The sequence below is a fragment of the Xenopus laevis genome, chromosome 3S (assembly GCF_017654675.1).
Source record: "Xenopus laevis strain J_2021 chromosome 3S, Xenopus_laevis_v10.1, whole genome shotgun sequence".
In the NCBI taxonomy this organism is placed as follows: Eukaryota; Metazoa; Chordata; class Amphibia; order Anura; family Pipidae; genus Xenopus; species Xenopus laevis.
Genome location: NC_054376.1, coordinates 54996180 through 55017036, shown reverse-complemented (window position 1 = coordinate 55017036; position 20857 = coordinate 54996180). Strand labels below are relative to the sequence as shown.

The window sequence follows — 20857 nt, the reverse complement described above, 5'->3', positions numbered from 1 at the left end:
ATTGGAAGCTGTCTGCTGTGATGTTAAGTTTAGAATATGGTGTGTGTCGTTTAGAAAGTCTCACTAAAAGCTCACCGACAGCCACCAGAGACCAATGTTTGGTCATTTAGGTGTGGGCAAACCTGATGGCTAGATATGCCTTGGGTGGCTTCATTTGTGCCACAGTTCTCCAGCTATACAGTTAATTCATATACACCACAGTAACAATGTTATATGCACATGTATTTGTGTTGACCTACTCCACAAACCAGACACCAAAAAAAGAGATTAGGAAGCAAGTGAATATTTGTGCCATTAATCTGCTGAAAATAACTACACATGTAAAACGTACTTTAGTTATATGAATTGTTTAAAGGGATACTGTCATGGGCAAAAACATTTTTTTTTCAAAATGAATCAGTTAATAGTGCTGCTCCAGCAGAATTCTGCACTGAAATCCATTTCTCAAAAGAGCAAACTGATTTTTTTATATTCAATTTTGAAATCTGACATGGGGCTAGACATTTTGTCAATTTCCCAGCTGCCCCTGGTCATGTGACTTGTGCCTGCGCTTTAAGAGAGAAATGCTTTCTGGCAGGCTGCTGTTTTTCCTTCTCTATGTAACTGAATGTGTCTCAGTGGGACATGGGTTTTTACTATTGAGTGTTGTTCTTAGATCTACCAGGCAGCTGTTATCTTGTGTTAGGGAGCTGTTATCTGGTTACCTTCCCATTGTTCTTTTGTTTGGCTGCTGGGGGGGAAAGGGGGGGGTAGATATCACTCCAATTTGCAGTACAGCAGTAAAGAGTTATTGAATTTTATCAGAGCACAAGTCACATGACTTGGGGCAGCTGGGAAATTGACAAAATGTCTAGCCCCATGTCAGATTTCCAAACTGAATATAGAAAAATCAGTTTGCTTTTTTGAGAAAAGGATTTCAGTGCAGAATTCTGCTGGAGCAGCACTATTAACTGATTCATTTTGAAAAAAAAAATTTTTCCCATGACAGTATCCCTTTAACATACTGGGTTTTTTTTCCCCAGCATCTGACCTGTTCCTTAACAAAAAGGAAAGAAGACGGAATAGCATTAACAGAAATTTCATTGGTGACTACATTGGTATGGATGAACACCCAGAGCTTCGCCAGTTTGTTGGGAAAAGAGAAAAAATTGATTTTGCAGACACCGTTACTAAATATGACAGAAGGTCTAAGGTATGTTAATTAAGGGAATCTGCACGATTTCTTGGATCTTCATTGTAATCTGATTGTTTGGCCCTAGGGCTGAACTTTCGGATTAACACAAATATCGCCTTCCATGGGGAAAGATATTGTGTATGGCCACTTTACACATCCAAATGTGATTGACCTTTCTTGTCTCTATCACTTTATACAACCTACAGTACAGTTATAGGCCTGTTCATATTCGGGTGTAAGAAATGGTGTATGAGTACCCCACCACACAACACCCATAAAGTCCAGCCTATCTATAAATCCTCCTAATGATTTAAAGCATATATGAAGCCTAGTGTACATATCCACATGTACTTGGAAAAATCTGCAATTGTCTTTTTACCCCACCACTACTTCTTATAGTGGAATCTTCTTGCCACCTGAATGTTTCCCATTGACTTGAATGGCTCATACCTGGTCTGAGAACTTGCATTTAATAACAATTCCCTGTTGCAGTGACAGTACACACACACGACAAAGAAAAACTGCCCTGTTTGTTTTTCAGGGTGTGAAACGGGATCTTATTTTAACCCCAAAATCAATCTACCTAATTGGGCGGGAAAAGATGAAACAAGGTCCAGAGAAGGGGTTGGTGAAAGAGGTTTTGAAAAAAAAGATTGATGTAGAACGGATTCTTTCAGTCTCTTTAAGGTAAGTGACTAGTTTAGACTGTACAATTAAGATACACAGATATTCTTCATATGGATATGTGCATAGAGTTACATAGCTTGACTTTTACATATGTAGTGGTTGCTGAGCCGACCCCCTGGGCTATCCAAGCAAGCAAAGTAAATGACTGAATTCCATAGGAGTGTAGCATATTTAAACCTTACAGGGATTATTTACCGAAAGTAGAGGGATGCAAGATGCAGTTGTGTAAGGTGCAGAGCACAGAGATTTCAGGCAGGGAGCCTTGTACATAACACATGCCATAGCCATTTAGGCCCTGGACCTGTTTTTTACACTTGTAAATGAAGCCGGTACATTTCATTGTTAACTCTCACCAAGCATTTGGGCGTCATGATCTCATCTGTTGCTAATACAAATATGTTTGTAATAATATCTCCATCCCAGGTTTGTAGTGAAGTAAAATGTTGATTGAATGCCATGTATGACCCCAAATACTCATCTCCTGATATACTGTGTATATTTATTTATGTGCTTGTATAAATATTTGTGTGTGTGTGGGGGGGGTTGTACGATGAGGAAGTAAAGGGGAGCTGCAGAAAGGTCAAACAATTGAAAAATAGAAAGACAGCCATACATTGCATGTCCCCACGTAAGCTATCCACCTATTGCTGAATCAGACTAATCATTTGGCTAGCATATTTTGTAGGCCTCTCTCTAAAGGAGAACTAAACCCTAAAAATGAATAGGGCTAAAAATGTCATATTTTATACACTGAACTTTTTGCACCAGCCTAAAGTTTCAGCTTCTCAATAGCAGCAATGATCCAGGACCTCAAACTTGTCACAGGGGGGTCACCATCTTGGAAAGTGTCTGTGACACTCTCTTGCTCAGTGGGCTCTGAGCAGCTGTTGAGAAGCTAAGCTTGGGGGTTGTCTCAAATTATCAAGCAGAAAATGAGGTTGGCCTGTATTATAAGCTGATGCTACAGGGCTGATTATCAAATTCTGATGCTAATTACACTGGTTTATGTGTTGCCATGTAGTTATTATCTGTATTAATTACTAATCAGCCTTATATTGTAACATTTCTATTCTATGTGTACTGTATATTGTGAGTGGGTCCCTAAGCTCAGTAACTGACAGCAGCACAGAGCATGTGCAGTGAATCAGCAGAAAAGAAAATGGGGAGCTACTGGGGCAACTTTGGAGACACAGATCTTCCCTGCTGATGGAATTTGGTTGCCTGGGGATGGTACAGAAGCCTAAAACATAATGTACAACATTTCTAGCCTTCTTCTTTAGTTTAACTTTCCTTGTCCTTTAAGGGTTGGGTAATACACGTCTGGATAAAAGACTGCATTGTGTCCATTACAGTCACAGTATTCTGCTGCAGGATTTAGGCGGGGAGAGCAAGTGGGAGGCCTGGGAATATTGCTCATGATATTTTGCCCCTCTATGAACGAACTGGTAAGCCAATTCCCTATGTGGTTTATTTAAGTCTGCAGGAGAGAATTCAAATTTCTGCAGTTACTACAGGTGCTCTGATGGCTTTGGAAAGCCGATGTGCAGCTTGGAAGATCTTCCAAGATCTGTTGCCACTATTTTACTACACCGCTTTCTTCACGCGCACTGGGATTTGTGTATCCTCCGTTCTGTTCCAGGAACCCAGAAGCCGACCAAGAAGTTTCATGTTCTAAGTAGTAAAGAAATAATACATCTTCCTTATTGGCATACATTTATGTCACATTAATTAGGGGTTTCAAATGTTCTTAGTGATGATCAAGAGAGAAAATTCCACGGCACACAAGACTCCCTTTTGCAGGGCAAGCCCTTGCTCCTTTATCAAGAATGTGAGGACTGTTGTGCAGAAAGTATTTAACAAGTTACTAATTAAGCAAATTACATTAATTGATGCAGATACTTAAACAAAACACACCCTCTGAAAAATAAGTCAGTAAAAATCCAAACAAAAGTCCAATGAGAAAGTAATGGAAAAAAATTATAGAAAAAAGTATATGAATGAACAAAAGTCTCATGGAGGCTGGTTCCCGAAATGTTGCACTTCCGCATCATTAAGGGCTAGTCCACACAAGGAGATTCAGGGAGATTTTGTCGCCTGGCGAATAAAAGCCTCGTCTTTTGAGCGACTATCTCCCTGAACTGCCTCAGTGAGGCAACTTCGAGCGACTATAAAAAACGCATCGCCATGTGTGCATTAGCGCAGGCGACTTTTCTTTGTAGCCTATGGGGAAAAACGCTGAGGCAGTTCGGGGAGATTGTCGCTCAAAAGACGAGGCGATTAGTCGCCAGGCGACAAAATCTCCCCGAATCTCCTTGTGTGGCCTTACCCTAAACAGCAAGGGCTTGCCCTGCAACAAGGAGTCTTGTGTGCCAGACAATTTTCTTTCTTGACTATTTTGGAGGTCGCTGAACCCTCTATCATTGTGCACCAAGCCAATCATACTGGGTGTATGGGCGCTCGAAAGCATTTCCATCACCTATTTTCATTTTCTTTTTTGCTTTCCTGGCTGAGTATCTGGGGCCGGTGTGCCCGGACCTCACCTCACTAATTCTGGTGAGTTTTGCGAATGAGTTTCTGTGTCACGGGCATGTCAACCTTTGTCCTTGGATAAACAAAGTTTCTGATTTGTTTTCCAAATTTACAGCACTCTGCACAGTCTTCTTTGGTTTTAATGTATGACACACAATTGTTTTGAGGTACAGCCACCCTAAAAGTTCTTGTTTGGGGAAAGCCATGGGGAAAGCCATAGGGAAAGGATTGTCCTAATTGTATTCAGCAGGACTACCTTAATTCTCCATAAAGAACAATGGACTTTCCATGTGTTGTGCCGCCGCAGCTACACATGGCTGATATGGTTTAGCCAGTATTGTGACATTTCATTGGACAGTGGACTGTGTATTGTGTGTATAAGACTAGTGATCTACACTGGGTCTTTTCTTTACAGCACTATGCAAGATGATTTCTTTATACTCCATGAACAAGAATATGACAGCCTTCTGGAATCACTATTCAAGACAGAATTTGTAAGTCTTTTATCAAAGCACTATGAGGAAAAGACTCAAAGAAAACTACCTCTAAAATTTAACAATATGTAAGTAAACATATAAATATTTAGAATCTTTCTCTAATGCATATAACTGCCAATTATACATCCATTAATTCGTCAAGCAACATGTCCAATTTGTTAAAGATCACTTGAATCCATCTGCCCTTATATACCAAGCTTTTTATGAATAGAAAAGTTTGTAGAATAAACCTTGTTAATTTACCATCTTTTGGAAAGGTGTATCCTAATTGCTTACTAATCTGTCTTCTATATCTAGTCTTATTACTTGGTTAGGAATTCATAGGTGCAATTTTATTAACCCATAGCCCCAACCGTCCAGCAATTAACTCTGATCAATAAACTAAAATTGCATCTGATTCATTAAGAATTCTACTGCTTCATTATACATTTTACAAAGGGACTAAGTTTTACCTGCAACTTACTCGCTGCTTTCAAAGTAAAACTCCCAAACTTGGCTGCCCTTTTATTAGACACCAGTGGGATCACCTGACTATAGCTGGGAAGGGTGGGAGCTACAACATGGAGCTGGTCACTGCTCCTGTATAAACTATATAGTTTAACTTTATATATTATTGATGGAACACAGACAGAACACTGTAATATTCATCGTTGTTTTCCTTTGCAGATGTGTTATATACAATACCTGTAATACTGATTTGTAATCATAGTAATCTTATTTAAACCACTGAAGCCTCACTAGATCTGTTTGCTTTCATATGAAAAAACTATTCTTTTAAATATAACATTTTTTTTATTAAATAACAGTCTTGATATGAAGTTAAAGAAGGAAAACTGGGGCCCGTGGAGCGGAGGGGCTGGCTCCCGCCAAGTGCAATTTCTTCAAGCACAGGGAGATTTAGCAGCAATGAAACACAGTAGCAAGGTGCTCCAGGTCAGCATTGGACCAGGCCTGCCAAAGAACTCCCGTAAGCAGAGCTATTCCATTCTAAATCATCAACATATCTAATTCCAAATCATTCCAGTCTTAACTGAGTACGTAATAATTAACTGAGTGTCATTATTGCAGGCCCAACCAGACGGAACATTACAAATGGAAGAGGCAACGCTAGCAAATCTAAGTCTTACCCAAGTAGAGCTGCCCCACCACCACCAGGTAATAGATTCTCCCTTTTAATACAAGAGTAAAGAGTGTATATATATATATGTATATCAGTTTTAGCTTATTAGTAATATTTATTCTCTGTAATGTTTGAGTCTGAGGTCCCCCTCTATAAAGCTGCTTGCTGTGGTGTGTAGTTGCCAATGAACAATCCATATTAGGAAGGAGAAATGTTTTATAGACATACATACAAATCAAACTATTCCTAGTGTAATCACGAGAGCAGCATTTAATAGTGCTGAAGTGGTTCCATGTACGGAGCTGTGTATATGTTAGAAATATGTTTTGGAACTATCTTTGAAAATGGAAGGAAATTCTCTTATTTTTCCTGTGTTAAACAAAGGAGGTCATCAGAATGGAATAATAATGAACCCCCCATTTGGGCATCACCCACCCAAAGTAGCCAACTCTCGGATGTCGCATGCGGACCACCCAACTTTACCACGGCAAGTTACTGGATCTTCAAGCAGAAATCCACAGCAACCACAGAGCCTGGACTTCCTCAGAGTTCCTGACCAAGGGGTTGCTGGGTAAGTGTTACTTTTCATACATCTCTGAGCACTATGTTACTATGTTGTAGGCGTCTGAAGCTAATCTTACAAAGGCAAGACATTCACTGTCAACTCAGACAGGCTACACCAAGTCAGCAGTTTATTTCCCTATATGTAAGGGCCAAAATAATAGGTTTACAATGCACCAAACCTCTCCCAAAGGGCTGAATAATCACCTATTAGGATAATACCTGGGGGCCAAATAATTGGAACAGCATAGTTTTGTCCATCACATAACAAGCGGGTATTTTTGTGTTTATCAGCCTAATTCATTCATGTTAAAATGATTGTGGCAATGGCAAGCTGGATTATTGGATCATGCAGGTATTCCCTCCTCAACTCTGCTTAGATACTTAAAGGAACAAAAAAGGAAAGTGCTTAAAATGAATGGCAATAAAATGTACTATTGTGCTGCACTGGTAAATCTGGTGTGTTTGCTTCAGAAACTGTACTATAAGTTATAAACAAACTGCTGTGAAGCCATGGGGGCAGCCATTCAAGTACAGGATACACAGTAAATAACACAGCAGCTTGTTTATATTAATTATAGCAGAGTTTCTGAAACAAACAGACCAGTTTTACCTCTGCAAAGCAACAGTACATTATATTTTAATTACTTTAAAACATTTTCATTTTTTGCTGTTACTGTTCCTTTAAATGTAAAGCTGATGCCGATACAGTGCCAATTACCAGCCCTGGCTCTCAATAGCAACCTTTAGGGGAGGACCACATGAATACCCATTTCTAGGCCAGTAATCTGCTGATTTAGTGTGGAGGGGCCAAGTCAGCAGCAAGTGTCGACTGCTATGTATTCAGGGGAAATAACTGCCAATAATAATATTCAAGCCATTACTTACAGTATAAATCACCAAATCTGATCCAGATTTTCTCATTACCTTATCTGTTACTCAAGGCATTTATTTTTTTCCGAGCAGTAGTCTCGCTGTCCCCACCACTCAGCCTTAGTCATTGGATTTTACATATATCCCTATGGGAAGCAATGGCAGGCAATGTTTTCTGGCTGAGCATATTAACAGTTCAGGCATTTTTTTATATACTGATCTAAATAACGGAAACAATCAATAACCCTACATAATTACCAAATCTAAAGGTCATTTTTTCAGTGCTTCTAAAACCCTTTTGCAGCAGAAGAAAATGAAACACAGAGAGAGAGAGAGAGAATGGGGGAAACAGTAAAAGAAACATTCTATTGAGCAGCTGCTTTTAGCCAAGGCTGTGTGTTAGGGCTGAGACAATGTTGATTTAGCTACAGCAGCTCTGTAAAACCACAGGCCCTCATAAACTGCACCACCAAACCAGCATTTGCAGACATGAAGCAGTTAAAACAAATTAATTCATAAAAAAAGGGGCTGATTGTTGGACTCTAGAAAAAATAAAGAAAATATCAAAAGAATCAGGCAGAAAATATCATGTTGCACAATTAGGAAACTGCTTCCCCTTCTCAGTCCCTATTTTAGCAGAGGCTTTAAAGCCGTCGGCAAGAGTTGGACTCCATCTTGTTGTCGCGTGATGAAAGGATTCGGTGGAATTGTGTGAGTAACAGCCACAGAAGCCTAATGAAATGCAGACTCGTCACAAGATGGGAGTTCAGAGGGATACTTACTGTATATGTTCGGCCATATGTTTACATTCCAAAATGTGTTGCAGAGCAATAACGTTTTAAATAAAATGGTAATGATTTGAAGTCATTATCTACCTGTGTCAGTGAAAGATCTGCCTACTTGCAAGGGTCAGCGGGACGAGCACTTCGTTTGCTTCTTCTCTTGTCAGTGACCCTAAGCAAATGTTGTTGTGCAATATACATTCATTTGTTTAACTGCCAATATGACCCTCCTGCTCAGTTCCTCTGTATGGTCGGAGAAATCTACATTCAGAAGGAAAATAGAAAAGTGTCGTGAGCTTGCTCTGCTCAGGAAGCAATTGGAAAGGTCCTATGAGTTTCTTATCTGTCTGATCTGAATTCTGATCACCAGGTTGCAGTTGGTGAGACCGAGCTGAGTGCTTGGCTTCCTTTGTATCAGAGCAGTGCAAATAGAATATTATAAATAGAACAGAATACTGTTCCTTTAGCTTCGATGAACGTTTTTGAAATGGCAAAGATTTGCAGAAATGCATTGTCTATGGGCGGCAACATTTTTTTTCACCCAGGAGAGTTTATAGGTATAACTTTTGCAGTGATACTAACTCTTATAAGCATGTTCACCTCCAGGAATCCAGGGGGGAGTGTTTGTGCGGAGCACATGTAAGTAGTTTGTGCATGTATACACCAATAAAAAAATGCAGAGCAGTATCCATTTCACAGGCTTTAAATCCCTGACCCATGAAGGAATAAAGGCTGGATGGTGCTGAAGACATATACCCCAATATGTGATAAAAGGCAGTATGTTTGCCCAGGAGCAGTAATCTATAGCAACCAATAAGATGTTTGCTTTTAAACATGTGATGAGGAAACCAAACTTAAATGCAAACGTAGTGCCTTTTATTATATAACCTCCATAGTGTAGTGTGTGCTAAGGGATAGCTGTCAATGTACATGCACCAATGAGAAGAGTGGGGTACGTGCTGCTCAGCAGAATCCTTCCATGTGCAGCGTCACAGCAGGCTGTTCATTTAGCGCTTACGTGGCAGGTGGGACAATGGCTGGGTGAGCTGTGTGGCAGTTTGTGGGGATGTTCTGAAAGGCAATATAGAGAGAGAATGGAGGATTTGAAAAAGTGTCTGTTGATCAAGCACCTATGAAAACACTGTTTCTTGGCAACCAACATTCTTTTTTGTATGAGAGAGATATTCATTCTGTAACCCTATAAAGAGCCATGAATGGTATTTGACCCTGTGTAAGAACTTAACTATATTGATTATTTTCTGGTTTGATTTTGTTTGGTTTTTCTTTTTTACTTTGTTCAGCGCCCGTAGGCAGTCAACAAACCGCCCCCCTCCGGGAGGTGGAAGGCCTAAACCTCAGCCAAAGCCCAAACCGTACGTACCCCAGTGCAAGGCTCTATATGCGTATGATGCCCAGGATACTGATGAGCTCAGCTTCAATGCCAATGACATCATTGAAATCATCAAAGAAGGTAAAACAGTAGAAAAATTTTTTTTTCATTCTTCCCTCCCCAAAATCTACTACCTCACACAAGTGCAGGAGCGCACCCCCTACCCCCCACGGCTGCTTGTTTCCACACTGGGTTCCAGATGAAATATTCATCCTTAGGGCAAGTGGTAAGGACAGGGTCCAGATGTGGACTGCACCGCCTGACAATTCCTCACTTGCTCATGCAAATGTCATGTGAGTTAGGGGTGGGTGGGGGGACACCAATATGCTTCACCCCCACAGTCAGCACTTGTTCCATGGACATGCTGCCGATTTTTGTGCTCTTCAGAGGAGCGCAGAGGCATTCGACTATTTTTCACTATGAAGTATAGAAAAGTGCAAAAATGGTGACTGCAACCCTTTTTGTGCACTTTGCACATTGTGTAGGGCATTGTTAGTGAGGCCTCTTGTCTAGTCTCTTAATCTGGTTTGATCCATCACCAGGGCTGAGTACAGTGTGACATGGATAATCGGGACATGTGTGTACAGTTTTTTTTTTCTATTGGGCCTAGTTGGCAGGACCCACCACCCAGAGGTAATTGGGGATGACCCTGCTAACTAAATTGTGTGGACCCTGGTGGCTCTGATAAATATATTATTCTGATCTTATTTAGTTGTGAGTAAAGTATTCTAGATTCTGTGTATAAACAGCACCACATCTTGTAGACCATTGTTGTCCAACTTCTGTGGTTCCGAAGGCCGGAATTTTACTGGCCTACATAGTGAAGGGCCGATAATAGAAGCCAGTGTTAACCATGCCCCCTTTTAACCCACACCCATGTTATCTCAAGAACTTTTAAGACCATATCCACATTAATGGTGGTAACACACCAAATTGTTGGTGCTCACTGCAGGGAAATCACTAATATGTGAGGAATGTAAGTCATACCCTTAATATAACATAAACATACCCTTAAATACATATTCCACCTCCTCCCCTGTGGATAAAACCGCACCCCCCCCCCCCACAGCACAAGATTAAACACCTTACAACAATTTCCAAATGCTCACAAACCCCCAAAACAAACCCTACCAGGCTCACGTCCCACACGGTACAGAGTAGGGCAGGCAGAGTATGGCACACAAAAGAAATATAGGGCAGGCACAGATTATGGCACACACAGGGAGCATAGGAAAGGCAGAGCAGGGCACACAGGAAAATTATGACACACACAGGGAGCATAGGGCAGGCAGAATAGAGCAGGAGACGGGGAAACCTATAAAAATATTATATACAGTGACACAATGCTGGTATAGTAATAATTTGTCTGTGGTGGGAACAGGTGAACAATATGGGCAGTTTCAGTCTGTGTATCAGGTGTGAACAGTACAGGGCTTTAGGGTGTGAACAATAGAGATGTTACAAGTGTGAACAATACAGAGTATTATAGTCTGAATTTGAGGTTTAAAAAATGCAGGGGCCAGTCAATCTCAGTACTGATACTTTTTAAAGCTTACATATGGTAAGAAATCACACCAGGCAGACTTTTATGTGTGGGGCCACACAAGGGGAGATCAGGCCCCAGGTGGACAACCCGATTGTAGACCATTCTTCTTTCTTGTGTTGTACGAATTGGTTACTTGAAAATTAAAGTTTACAAGAAAAAGGCAATACAGCAGGAGTTAAGTGCTCAACTCCAGTGTTTATTGCCACACAACATGTTTTGAGCCATTTTAAGTCACATTTTTGTCACACTTGACAAAGCGCCTCACATGGCTCCAAACATGTTGTGTGGCAATAAAGACTGAAGTTGAGCAGTTAACTCCTGCTGTATAAACTTTCATTTCTCGGATACGGCAGAGGTGCATACAAGAAAATTGGCGGCTTTTTTTTTCCTGCAATTTGGTTTGAAGGTAAACAGTCAAAATGTCTTTAATCGATTACTGGATAAAGACAGACTTTGCCTTAGGAGTCAGCTGTTGTTTATATTGTTACAGACTGTGTTTTACACGTCACATAGTGATGTACTAACTGTCATCCAGCTCATGCTCATCTTTCAATTCTCTTCACTTGCAGACAACTCCGGTTGGTGGACAGGAAAACTACGAGGCAAACAGGGACTTTTCCCTAACAATTACGTTACAAAGATATAGGATACGGAAGCAAGAAGAATGCAGAGTGGGATCTATGACCCTCCCTACAGGAACAACTTAGTAGTATTTATACTTGAGATGTGGAATCCAAATAAGTGTGGTGTGTACTCATGGAGTCAACCTCATAGCTAAAGGCAACAATGGATCATCGAAGCACTGAACTACAAAAAGATCTATTTATTGTATTTTATCCTATATAAAACGTTTTCTCCCAAAGTGGCCCAGAATGCATTGCTGAGCAATGTGATTCTGGCTTTTTGAAACCAAAAGGCAGTGAAAGTGCTTGGGTTTTGTGTAGTGTAATGAAATGTTTGGCTGTGGCAGGGTTGTGATAATAAGTGCCTTTAAATTTTAATAATGTAACTTATATGAAGATATATATATATATACACAATTCTGTTTTCCATTTGCATAGGGATGAAGGAAACTATTGCATATGCTGCTAAAACATTGCAATATATATATATTTTTACTGATGGCAGGAACAATAAGTACTGTGCATAGCAATATTGGATGTTCCTCAGTGGTGCAGTAGTAATGTAAGTGCAGAGAACTCAATGAGTTTGTCCTGCATAATCTTCTATTGAAATATGGCTGGACCATGTTATTGTCTTGCAATTGCCTGTTACAGGGCGCATCTCTGAAAGCTGTACGTTTTTAAAGCAAATTCTACATACTGTAAATTCTATATTCTGTACATACAAATATATAAAGTGAAACCATGTATGAATGTATCATGTAGTTTTAATAACTGTACCAGGTACTTAGGAAAATAGGCACTTAGGTTTGTAATGCTTTAATCATCATATACTGTTGCTTGTGAAGGAAATACAATTGAAGAGACATTTCCTGAAATCAAATGAATAGAAAGCTGCCCCTGATTGGTGCAGGTTGGCTTTTTGCACCAGGCCGTGCCACGGCTTCTAGTCGGAGAGGAGTAGGGTTAATTAGGAGGTGCTGTGTATATAAGTCCCAGTTTGCAGACTTGCAAGGCTTCAGCTCTTAGTAAGATGATGACAAAATAGTGTGAATGAAAGGATTAAAGTGTAAATAGGAGAGGTAAGTAAAGTGTATGCAAGAACAATGGAACATATTACCTGTACTTTCATGCTGATCCCATACAGGATAGGTTGGGAAAACCTGGAAGTCCTTAATAAACATTTTTGTCTCTACCAAGATTAAATGTTTGTTTACTTCGGAACAGACAGGCCCAGCAGTTTGGTAGAAGATCTTATTTGCACAAGCAACTTTTGCTGGAACACCCTCTGCTGTCCTGTCCAGGGAGGGCTTGAACAGATTAAAGGACAAGCAAAGTCTAAAATAGAATAAGGCTAGAAATGCAGTATTTTGTATACTAAACATAAGCATGAACTTACTGCACCACAAAGCCTAATCAAACAAATGATTTATGCTTTCAAAGTTGGCCAAAGGGGGCTGTCATCTTGTAACTTTGTTAAACATCTTTGCCTGACCCTGACCCTGCACATGCTCAGTGTGGTCTGGGCTGCTTAGGGATCGTCATAAATAAAGCTGCTTGAATTCTGCATGGCTAGTAAGTAAGGAGGGGGCTCCCCCTGCTGTTCATAAGTATGATTGTTTCCCTGCAGAGCAGTTAGGGACCATCTGACAACTCCTATCCACAGCAGTAAATTAAAGGAGAATTTCACTGCATACAGTCAGGTTTCTTATAAAAACGGTACACATTTTTAATTAAAGTATATTGGAGATAGGTTTCTTTTTCATTAAAGAAAGTAAAAATGGGATTTTATTTTTTTGCCTTTCCTTGTCCTTTAACAAAAACATCATTTTTGTGATGCACAACACATCTCCTAACTCATTTTAGTGCTAGAATGTGGCAGTTTAATATGACTTTTGCCTGCAAAGCTATAGTTCCAGGTGCACAGCACATACACTGAACCGCTGTCAGTTACCCGAGTTTTGGGTTACTCACTGATATATATATATATACATCAGTGCTTAGTAATTCATATTCCAATTACATGACGCCATGGAAACCAGGGCATTCTGCATCACAATTAAATAATGAACTCTGTAGCATCAGCATCTTTGACAGACCAACCTCATTTTCTGTTTAATGATTTTCAACAACCTCTCACAGCTGCTCAGACCACTGGGAACAGTTGAAGAAAAAGGGAAGAGGAATAAAAGGGGAAAGAATCTAAGAAGGTGAGAATATAATCAGCGAGAAGATAAAAGAGCAGAAGGTAAAAATAGGTGTCGTTTTTGGCTTGTTTAGGAGCAGAGCCAGTATGAAATATATACTGAAGATGCCTCAAATCTCACTCCCTTGCTACTCCTAGAAAGAAGACAACTTGAGTGGGCTGGAGGGGCTTAACTTGGGCTTTGAACACAACACTGGCCAGTGGTGCAGGGTGGAATATGGGATCTTTTACTACCAAGAATAGTTTTGTTGAATAGCTCTGTGTGCAGGTGCTCCAAATTGAGTTTGAAGGAGACAAAAGGCAAATTAGACTTGGGTTCCAGTGAGTACCAAGGAGTGATCCACTTCCTCCTTCTTCTCACGACTGTGCATGCACAGCAGAGAGGAAAGCTGCACTTTAACAAAAAAGTTGGCTGTTTTGTTCTACTGCTCATGCGTCTGTCCCAGGAAATTTGAAAATCGAAGAGGTTTCCGGAGACACCTAGGTGTGTCTGCAAACCTCTTGCTGGGAAAATGGCTCTGAGCAGCCAATCCAATGAGTAGTTACACAGATTGCTTTTACTTGAACAGCAATGATGGAAATGCCCAGTGATAAAGACACAACAAAACAGTGCTTGAAAATTAGGAACCTCCGGAATTGCGAATAGGAGGGATGAATGTGAACGTGGCATTCTGTAGATCTATTGTTTGATGTACCTGTTTAACAGGTGAAAGTTCAAAACTGGTCAGAAGCCAAAATTTTTCTTTGTGTATAAACTGAAAAATGTTTCAAGATTTTGCTTTCCTTTGAATCACTGAACTATTTAGTTGTATAACCAGTGTTTGTGAGAACTGCTGCACATCTGTGTTACATGGAGTCAACCAACTTCTGGCACCTGTTACATTCCACAATTCTACTGCATTTCTTGGTTTTGCCCCAAAACAAGCATTTTTTCATGTTACTCCACAAGTTTTCTATTGGATTAAGGTCAGGGGATTGAGCTGGTCACTCCATATGTCAATCTTGTTGGTCTGGAACCAAGATGTTGCTCATTCACTGGTGTATTTGGGGGTTATTGTCTTGTTGAAACACCCATTTCAAGGGCATAAAGGAACTCTTCAAGTATTTTGATGTAGTGAAAACTGATCCATGATCCCTGGTATGTGATAAATAGGCCCAACACCATAGTATGAGAAACATCCCCATATCATGATGCTTGTGCCACTATGCATCACAGTCTAGTGTGACTTAAATTCAGTGTTTGGGGGTCATCTGACAAACTGTCTGTGACCCCTAGACCCAAAAAGAACAATCTTGCTTTCATCAGTCCACAAAATGTTGCACCATTTCTCTTTAGGCCAGTCAATGTGTTCTTTGACAAATTGTAATCTCTTCAGCACTTTTTTCAGCAATGGGACTTTGTGTGGGCTTCTTGATAATAGCTTGGCTTCACATAGGTGTCTTCTAATTGTAACAGTATCACAGGTAACTTTAAACCTTCGATCATCCTGGAGCTGCTCATTGGCTGAACATTGACATTCAAATGTATAGAAGAATAGCCAAAATGTCCATTTTCTTTTTTTCTTCCACACCTTTCAGGTTTTGGTTGCCACGTTAAAGGAATTGTTCAGTATAAAAACTGTGTAAATAGATAGGCTGTGCAAAATAAAAAATGTTTCTAATATAGTTAGTTAGCCAAAAATGTAATGTATAAAGGCTGGAGTGACTGGATGTCTAATATAATAGCCAGAACACTACTTCCTGCTTTTCAGCTCTCTTGGTATCCACGGATTCAATTGCAAACTCACTTAATGGTTATGTTCCATGTGCTCCCCCCCTTCAAGTCACTGACTAAAGGTGGCCATACACTGAGAGATCCGCTCGTTGGGCTGATCCGATCGTGGGCCCTAGGGCCCAACGATCGGATCCTAACGAATGGAAACGGGGGTCGGATCGCGGGACCGCATCAACGAACAGATGCGGCCACAATCCCATGGGATTTTTTTTGTCCGATCGAGATCTGGCCAATCGGGGAAGCTCGTCGGGGGCCCCATACATGGCCAATAAGCTGACGACTTGGTCTGTTGGCAGCTTTTCTTTGCCCGTGTATGGCCACCTTTAATGTTATGTTAGACATCCAGTCACTCTAGCTTTTAACTAACTATATTAGACATGTTTTATTTTGCACAGCCTATTAATCCAGTTTTTATTTTTTACACTGAACTGTTCCTTTAAAGCATTTAAGATAATTTTAGCTAAGCAGCACTTTGTATGTTTTCCCCTCTCCAATCAACTTTTTAATCAAAGTACTCTGTTCTTCTGAACAATGTCTGGAATGACCCATTTTACTTAAGAGTTTCAGAGAGAAATGCACTATAACCAGTATGCACATTTGCTGCCTTCCTTCGTTAAATAAGGGATGTAATTGACACCTGTTTTTTTCACAGAATGAATGACCTCACTAAATGAACGCCATACTCCTATAATTTTGAACACTGCTATTATTTTGAACAAGTTTAATGATTCCGTTACACAGAATCAGCAGCATGCACGACCGTTGGGTCTGTTGGTTTTCTACTACACCTACTAGTAAATTTGCCATGTACAAATATGTCTATGAAAACACTGAAGAAAGTTGTTTCTGGAGCTGGACAAGTAAATCTATAGGTGCAAAAGTAAGTTCCTATGGAATTCATCTAACAATTCATGTAATTACAGTCTTACATATTGGGTTTATCATATGATTTTTGACAAGCACTTCACCCACGTGCAGCAATCCTGCTAAGGAATTGTTATATCCCCCCCTTCAATTATTAAGGCAGTGTGTAGTACCTCACACAATATAACCCAGAATCCTTTGAAAAGTACTGGTTGTGAAACCTAGGATATAGGGTCTTCATTTAATGAAAACTCAAGTTCCTCCAAAAGTCTGCTCTACAGAAACTAGACAAGTCTATCAATTCTATAGAATTTTTGGGCACGTAACTGGTCATTTTAGTCAACTATTAATGTAGCACTTGTGCAGATAAGATACATTAACTATGTGATGGTTGCTCTGAATGCAGCCAAGGGCCCCATAAGATCCAGTAGTGTGTACTTTGCTTGGTATTGATGTTACGCAAGAACAAAAGTAAAAAAAAAAGGCTTGTTCTACCTGGAATAACAAAATACTGTTATATTTAGATGTGTGTGTGTGGGTGGGGATGTGTGTGTGTGTGTGTGTGGGTGGGTGCGTGTTTCTCAAATAGACACAAAAGACAGAAACAAAAACCAGTTTTATTTGTACCACCTAAAAAGGTCACAGGACATACAGAAGTAAGTTAGTGCTGCAAAGATTTACAAAAGGAGCACATAGTAACTTTAAATTCAAACATGGGGAAAAAAAATTATTCCGAGCAGGAATAAATCTATATAGTTTGAAGTAATCTGTGAGGTGTTTCATGAAATAAAACACCATCTTTAGACATTATTGCGGTGCCTAAAAAAAAACCAATATGGGGCAGTTTTAGCAGAGGGAATATATTTGGCTCCAAATGAAGCTTTGTGCCTGATTTGTGAAGGCCTCTGAATAAATGAATTGCATCATTAAAAGTCCTCCCCTATGGAACAAAGAATTAAAATGTAGATTTAAAAAAAAAAAAAATGTCAGTCAAATGGTTTACTCAACACCCTGTTGAGTTTACAAGAATGTAATAAGTTATCACAAACAGAGCCATTTTGTGTTTAGTATCTTCTCTGTGGTGCCCCCTTATAAGACTTAAATCCAGATCCACTTCCCCTCTGCATGGATCCCCCTGGCATCTGCACAACTCTGTTAATTGCAGGATTACTAAAAAGTTAAAAAGAATAAATAAAAATAGTCAGTGTCTAACAATTATGCAAAGCTATAGCATTCCTCTAAGAGATTCCCACTATGAAACACAATAATCAAAACATTATTTATGCCAAAAAATATCTTTTTATACAGCAGTACATCGTTTGTCAAAATTATGCATATATGCATACAATTACATTGTTTTTTGTACATTAATCTATGTCCTAGATGACTGGACATAGATTAAAATGTGAACTTGAGAATAAACCTGCAGCATTATCAAGAGGAATTTGGGGCAAGTGCCATGTCCCTACCCCTGTTTTGGGAAAAGGAAATTGATGTGACCAAAGTCTCCAGTTAGTTCCTCCCAACTATTCCCATCAAGCCACAAAGCCCCGCATGGGGTTGAAGGTGAACAATATACAGTTGTGTTCAGAATAATAGTGTGTTTATTATAAGGATTGAGCGTTTTTATTTCCATACACACACTGCACATTCTACTGAAATTAAAACATAATGAAAAATGTATCAAGTTTGTGGAATCCCTTTACAGAAAAGATTCTACAGCATACTGTGAATATTTTAGAACTAATGTGACCATCTTGTTGCATTTACTAGACCAGAGCAGCACAAAAGAAGACTTATTTGTTGCCCTCACAGTGGTGCAAGGATGCAGCAATAAAAGTCTCCTTATTAGAAGGCAGTGAGGAATGAAATCGGTATGCAAGTTTTAACAAAAAAAATAAATAACTTCAAGTTGCCTGTTGCTCCATCAAAAACCAGTAGCTTTCTCTGGCTAGCCAGATATTGATAAATACAACTTCCAGCTTGCCCTCAGCATTGCATGCTGTGGACATACTGGAACTGTAATTTCTGTAACAGAATACAGAACTATATCAGAAACTTCATTCAAGGCTGCCTTTCATCATCATCTCCTCTTACAAGTCTCAGAGGTGGCATGGGCTAACACCCACTGTTTGTAAATATTGTACATATCTGGAAGTACTATTAACTAGGTTTACTTCAGAGAAAGAGGTATGCTATAATAGGCATTCGTTTGTAGTACATTAAACAAAAAAAAAAAACCCCATTACCTAGACATCATGCCTCCACTGCGCCCATCTGACATTCTCCTTGCATTGTATCCACTGCCCTGTGAGCTTGGAGCGTGCCAATCCTTTCTTGGACCACCAGCGTCTCTGCCATGACGCTCCACAACTTGCCTTCCTTCATTAAAATGCTAAAAACAATACAAAAAAAACAAAAAAAAAAAAAGAAGGACACCAAAACATTAAGTTACAATTTTAAAGAGAATATTAAACATATCCAATTTGTTTGGTGCGATACACACACTTGAGTAAATGTTGTTAAACATTCATGCCGTGAAATATAAAATATGCGATTGCCTGATCTTATTAAATTACACTCTGAAAGACAGAACAGAGGGTAACAAACCATAGAAACGCTGTTGATGACCAGTTTTATTAATAAGGAAATATAAATTGATAACGCCTAAAGTTGATAACCAAATGGAGATATAATGAGATACGGGACACTATACAAAAACTTTCTTGAATGCAACTTCAGTGGGTGAGGCCCTTCCTTCCTTTTCAGAAATTCTCCTCTGCTTATATAGAGCATCTTAAAATAGTAGAATTAAAATAATGGTAACATTTGCTTTGACACACAGGACACGCAAGTTCTACTTATATAAAGGGGATCTATATAGGCGAAATCTATCATCTTTCCTAGGCTTTGGGAAATGATTATAAAGTTATTTGTAATTGCAATGCATTTATTTTTTTTACGATTTTGATGCTATAATAGCGGTTACCTTGCCTACCCACCAATGAAAAAACAGTAGGCGGTCCTCACTGCAATGCTAGGACGGGCACCGTAAGAAAAACCAGGAAGCATTGCAGTGAGTGCAAGGAGATTGTGCGGATTTGGTAACAGTGTATTGGGAATAAAAAACGAGTAATGTGCTGTTTTGTGCTGTAATGTCACTGTTCGGTTATTTCATTGCTTGTGCTACACTTCCCCGCTGACCGGAAGTCTCCCCTCAGCTGTGTGCGCCTCTGAAAATTGTATCCGTAAAAATAACCACCTACTGTTTTTTCATTGGTGGGTGAGTTAGGCAGACGAGACGGGCGCTGGCCGTGAGGTTTTCTTTACAAGTGAACTAAGCAGATTGTGGGGGAATACACTGACAGGCAAGGTAACCGCTATTATAGCATCAAAACCGTAAAAAAAAAAAAAATAATGCATTGCAATTACAAGTAACCTTATAATCATACCAGAAAGCCTAGGAAAGATTATAGATTTCGACCATAGATCCCCTTTAATTTGCGGTTTATTTGTTTTTTCCTATATTCTTTAATTCTGCATAATGTCTTATCACTCAACACTGCCATTGTGACACACTAAAATCATAAGCTGTATTAAAAAAAAAAAAAAAAAAAAAAAAACCAACACCCCGAAACCTCCACAACTTACTTGTCCACTGCTTCCTCGTTCACCCACAATGACTGACCGATCACCATCTCTGCTCGTGTAGCCTGGTTTACCTCCTCGACTGGCATGCCCACCGCGTGATGGCTGCCCAGTGCTCTCTCTTGTTGGTCGGTCTGTCCTTTCGCCCCTGAGTAAAAACATATTTATTCATGTGACCACTGGACAATGGAATTCTGAAATGTAAATGTGCTAAAATGAAAATCGGTCGTATTCAGGAGCAGAAAGGCAAATAGCCTTCCCCCAAAAAGGGGTGCTTTTAACTCAATGCAACGTCTCAAACTGGATTGTCAGAGATTGCTGAAGAATGATGTACTCTTCTGAACAGACTAAATTAAATCAGCAATTCTAAATTTTAGCTTAGTCTCCATGAGGAGAGGGGATGCTGGACTCAGTAGCTAGAGCCGAGATAAGGCCAATAAAAGGCTGCCTATCCCTAAATTAGTATGTTTTCAATAGATTTGACCAGAAATCTCATCTGACACATTCTGTAAACTGTGGTGTTTACTTCGCAAAAGTAAAATTTTGGGATGAAATGTGCTTTATTGCAGGGAAATGCAGAATA

The 20857-nt window shown here is 39.7% G+C and overlaps 2 protein-coding genes across 7 annotated transcripts in view; one reads left to right on the top strand and one right to left on the bottom strand.

Annotated features, from left to right (window-relative positions):
• Nucleotides 1–12977, top strand: part of LOC108712943 (unconventional myosin-Ie) — an 88245-nt gene extending 75268 nt beyond the window's left edge. For both annotated transcript variants that reach the window (XM_018255484.2, XM_018255482.2), the window contains 8 exons: nucleotides 1023–1192; nucleotides 1716–1861; nucleotides 4806–4952; nucleotides 5694–5854; nucleotides 5956–6042; nucleotides 6392–6578; nucleotides 9525–9694; nucleotides 11729–12977. In XM_018255484.2, coding sequence (XP_018110973.1) covers nucleotides 1023–1192; nucleotides 1716–1861; nucleotides 4806–4952; nucleotides 5694–5854; nucleotides 5956–6042; nucleotides 6392–6578; nucleotides 9525–9694; nucleotides 11729–11805 — 1145 coding nt within the window. In that variant the 3' untranslated portion in view covers nucleotides 11806–12977. The remainder of the gene's footprint in view (nucleotides 1–1022; nucleotides 1193–1715; nucleotides 1862–4805; nucleotides 4953–5693; nucleotides 5855–5955; nucleotides 6043–6391; nucleotides 6579–9524; nucleotides 9695–11728) is intronic.
• A 4248-nt stretch (nucleotides 12978–17225) lies between these two features.
• The window catches only part of sltm.S (SAFB-like, transcription modulator S homeolog), a 50997-nt gene continuing 47365 nt past the window's right edge, over nucleotides 17226–20857 (bottom strand). For all 5 annotated transcript variants that reach the window (XM_018254449.2, XM_018254450.2, XM_018254451.2 and 2 more), the window contains 3 exon segments: nucleotides 20278–20422; nucleotides 18876–19021; nucleotides 17226–17796 (listed from right to left, as the gene is read on the bottom strand). In XM_018254449.2, the coding sequence (XP_018109938.1) occupies nucleotides 17691–17796; nucleotides 18876–19021; nucleotides 20278–20422 (397 nt within the window). In that variant the 3' untranslated portion in view covers nucleotides 17226–17690.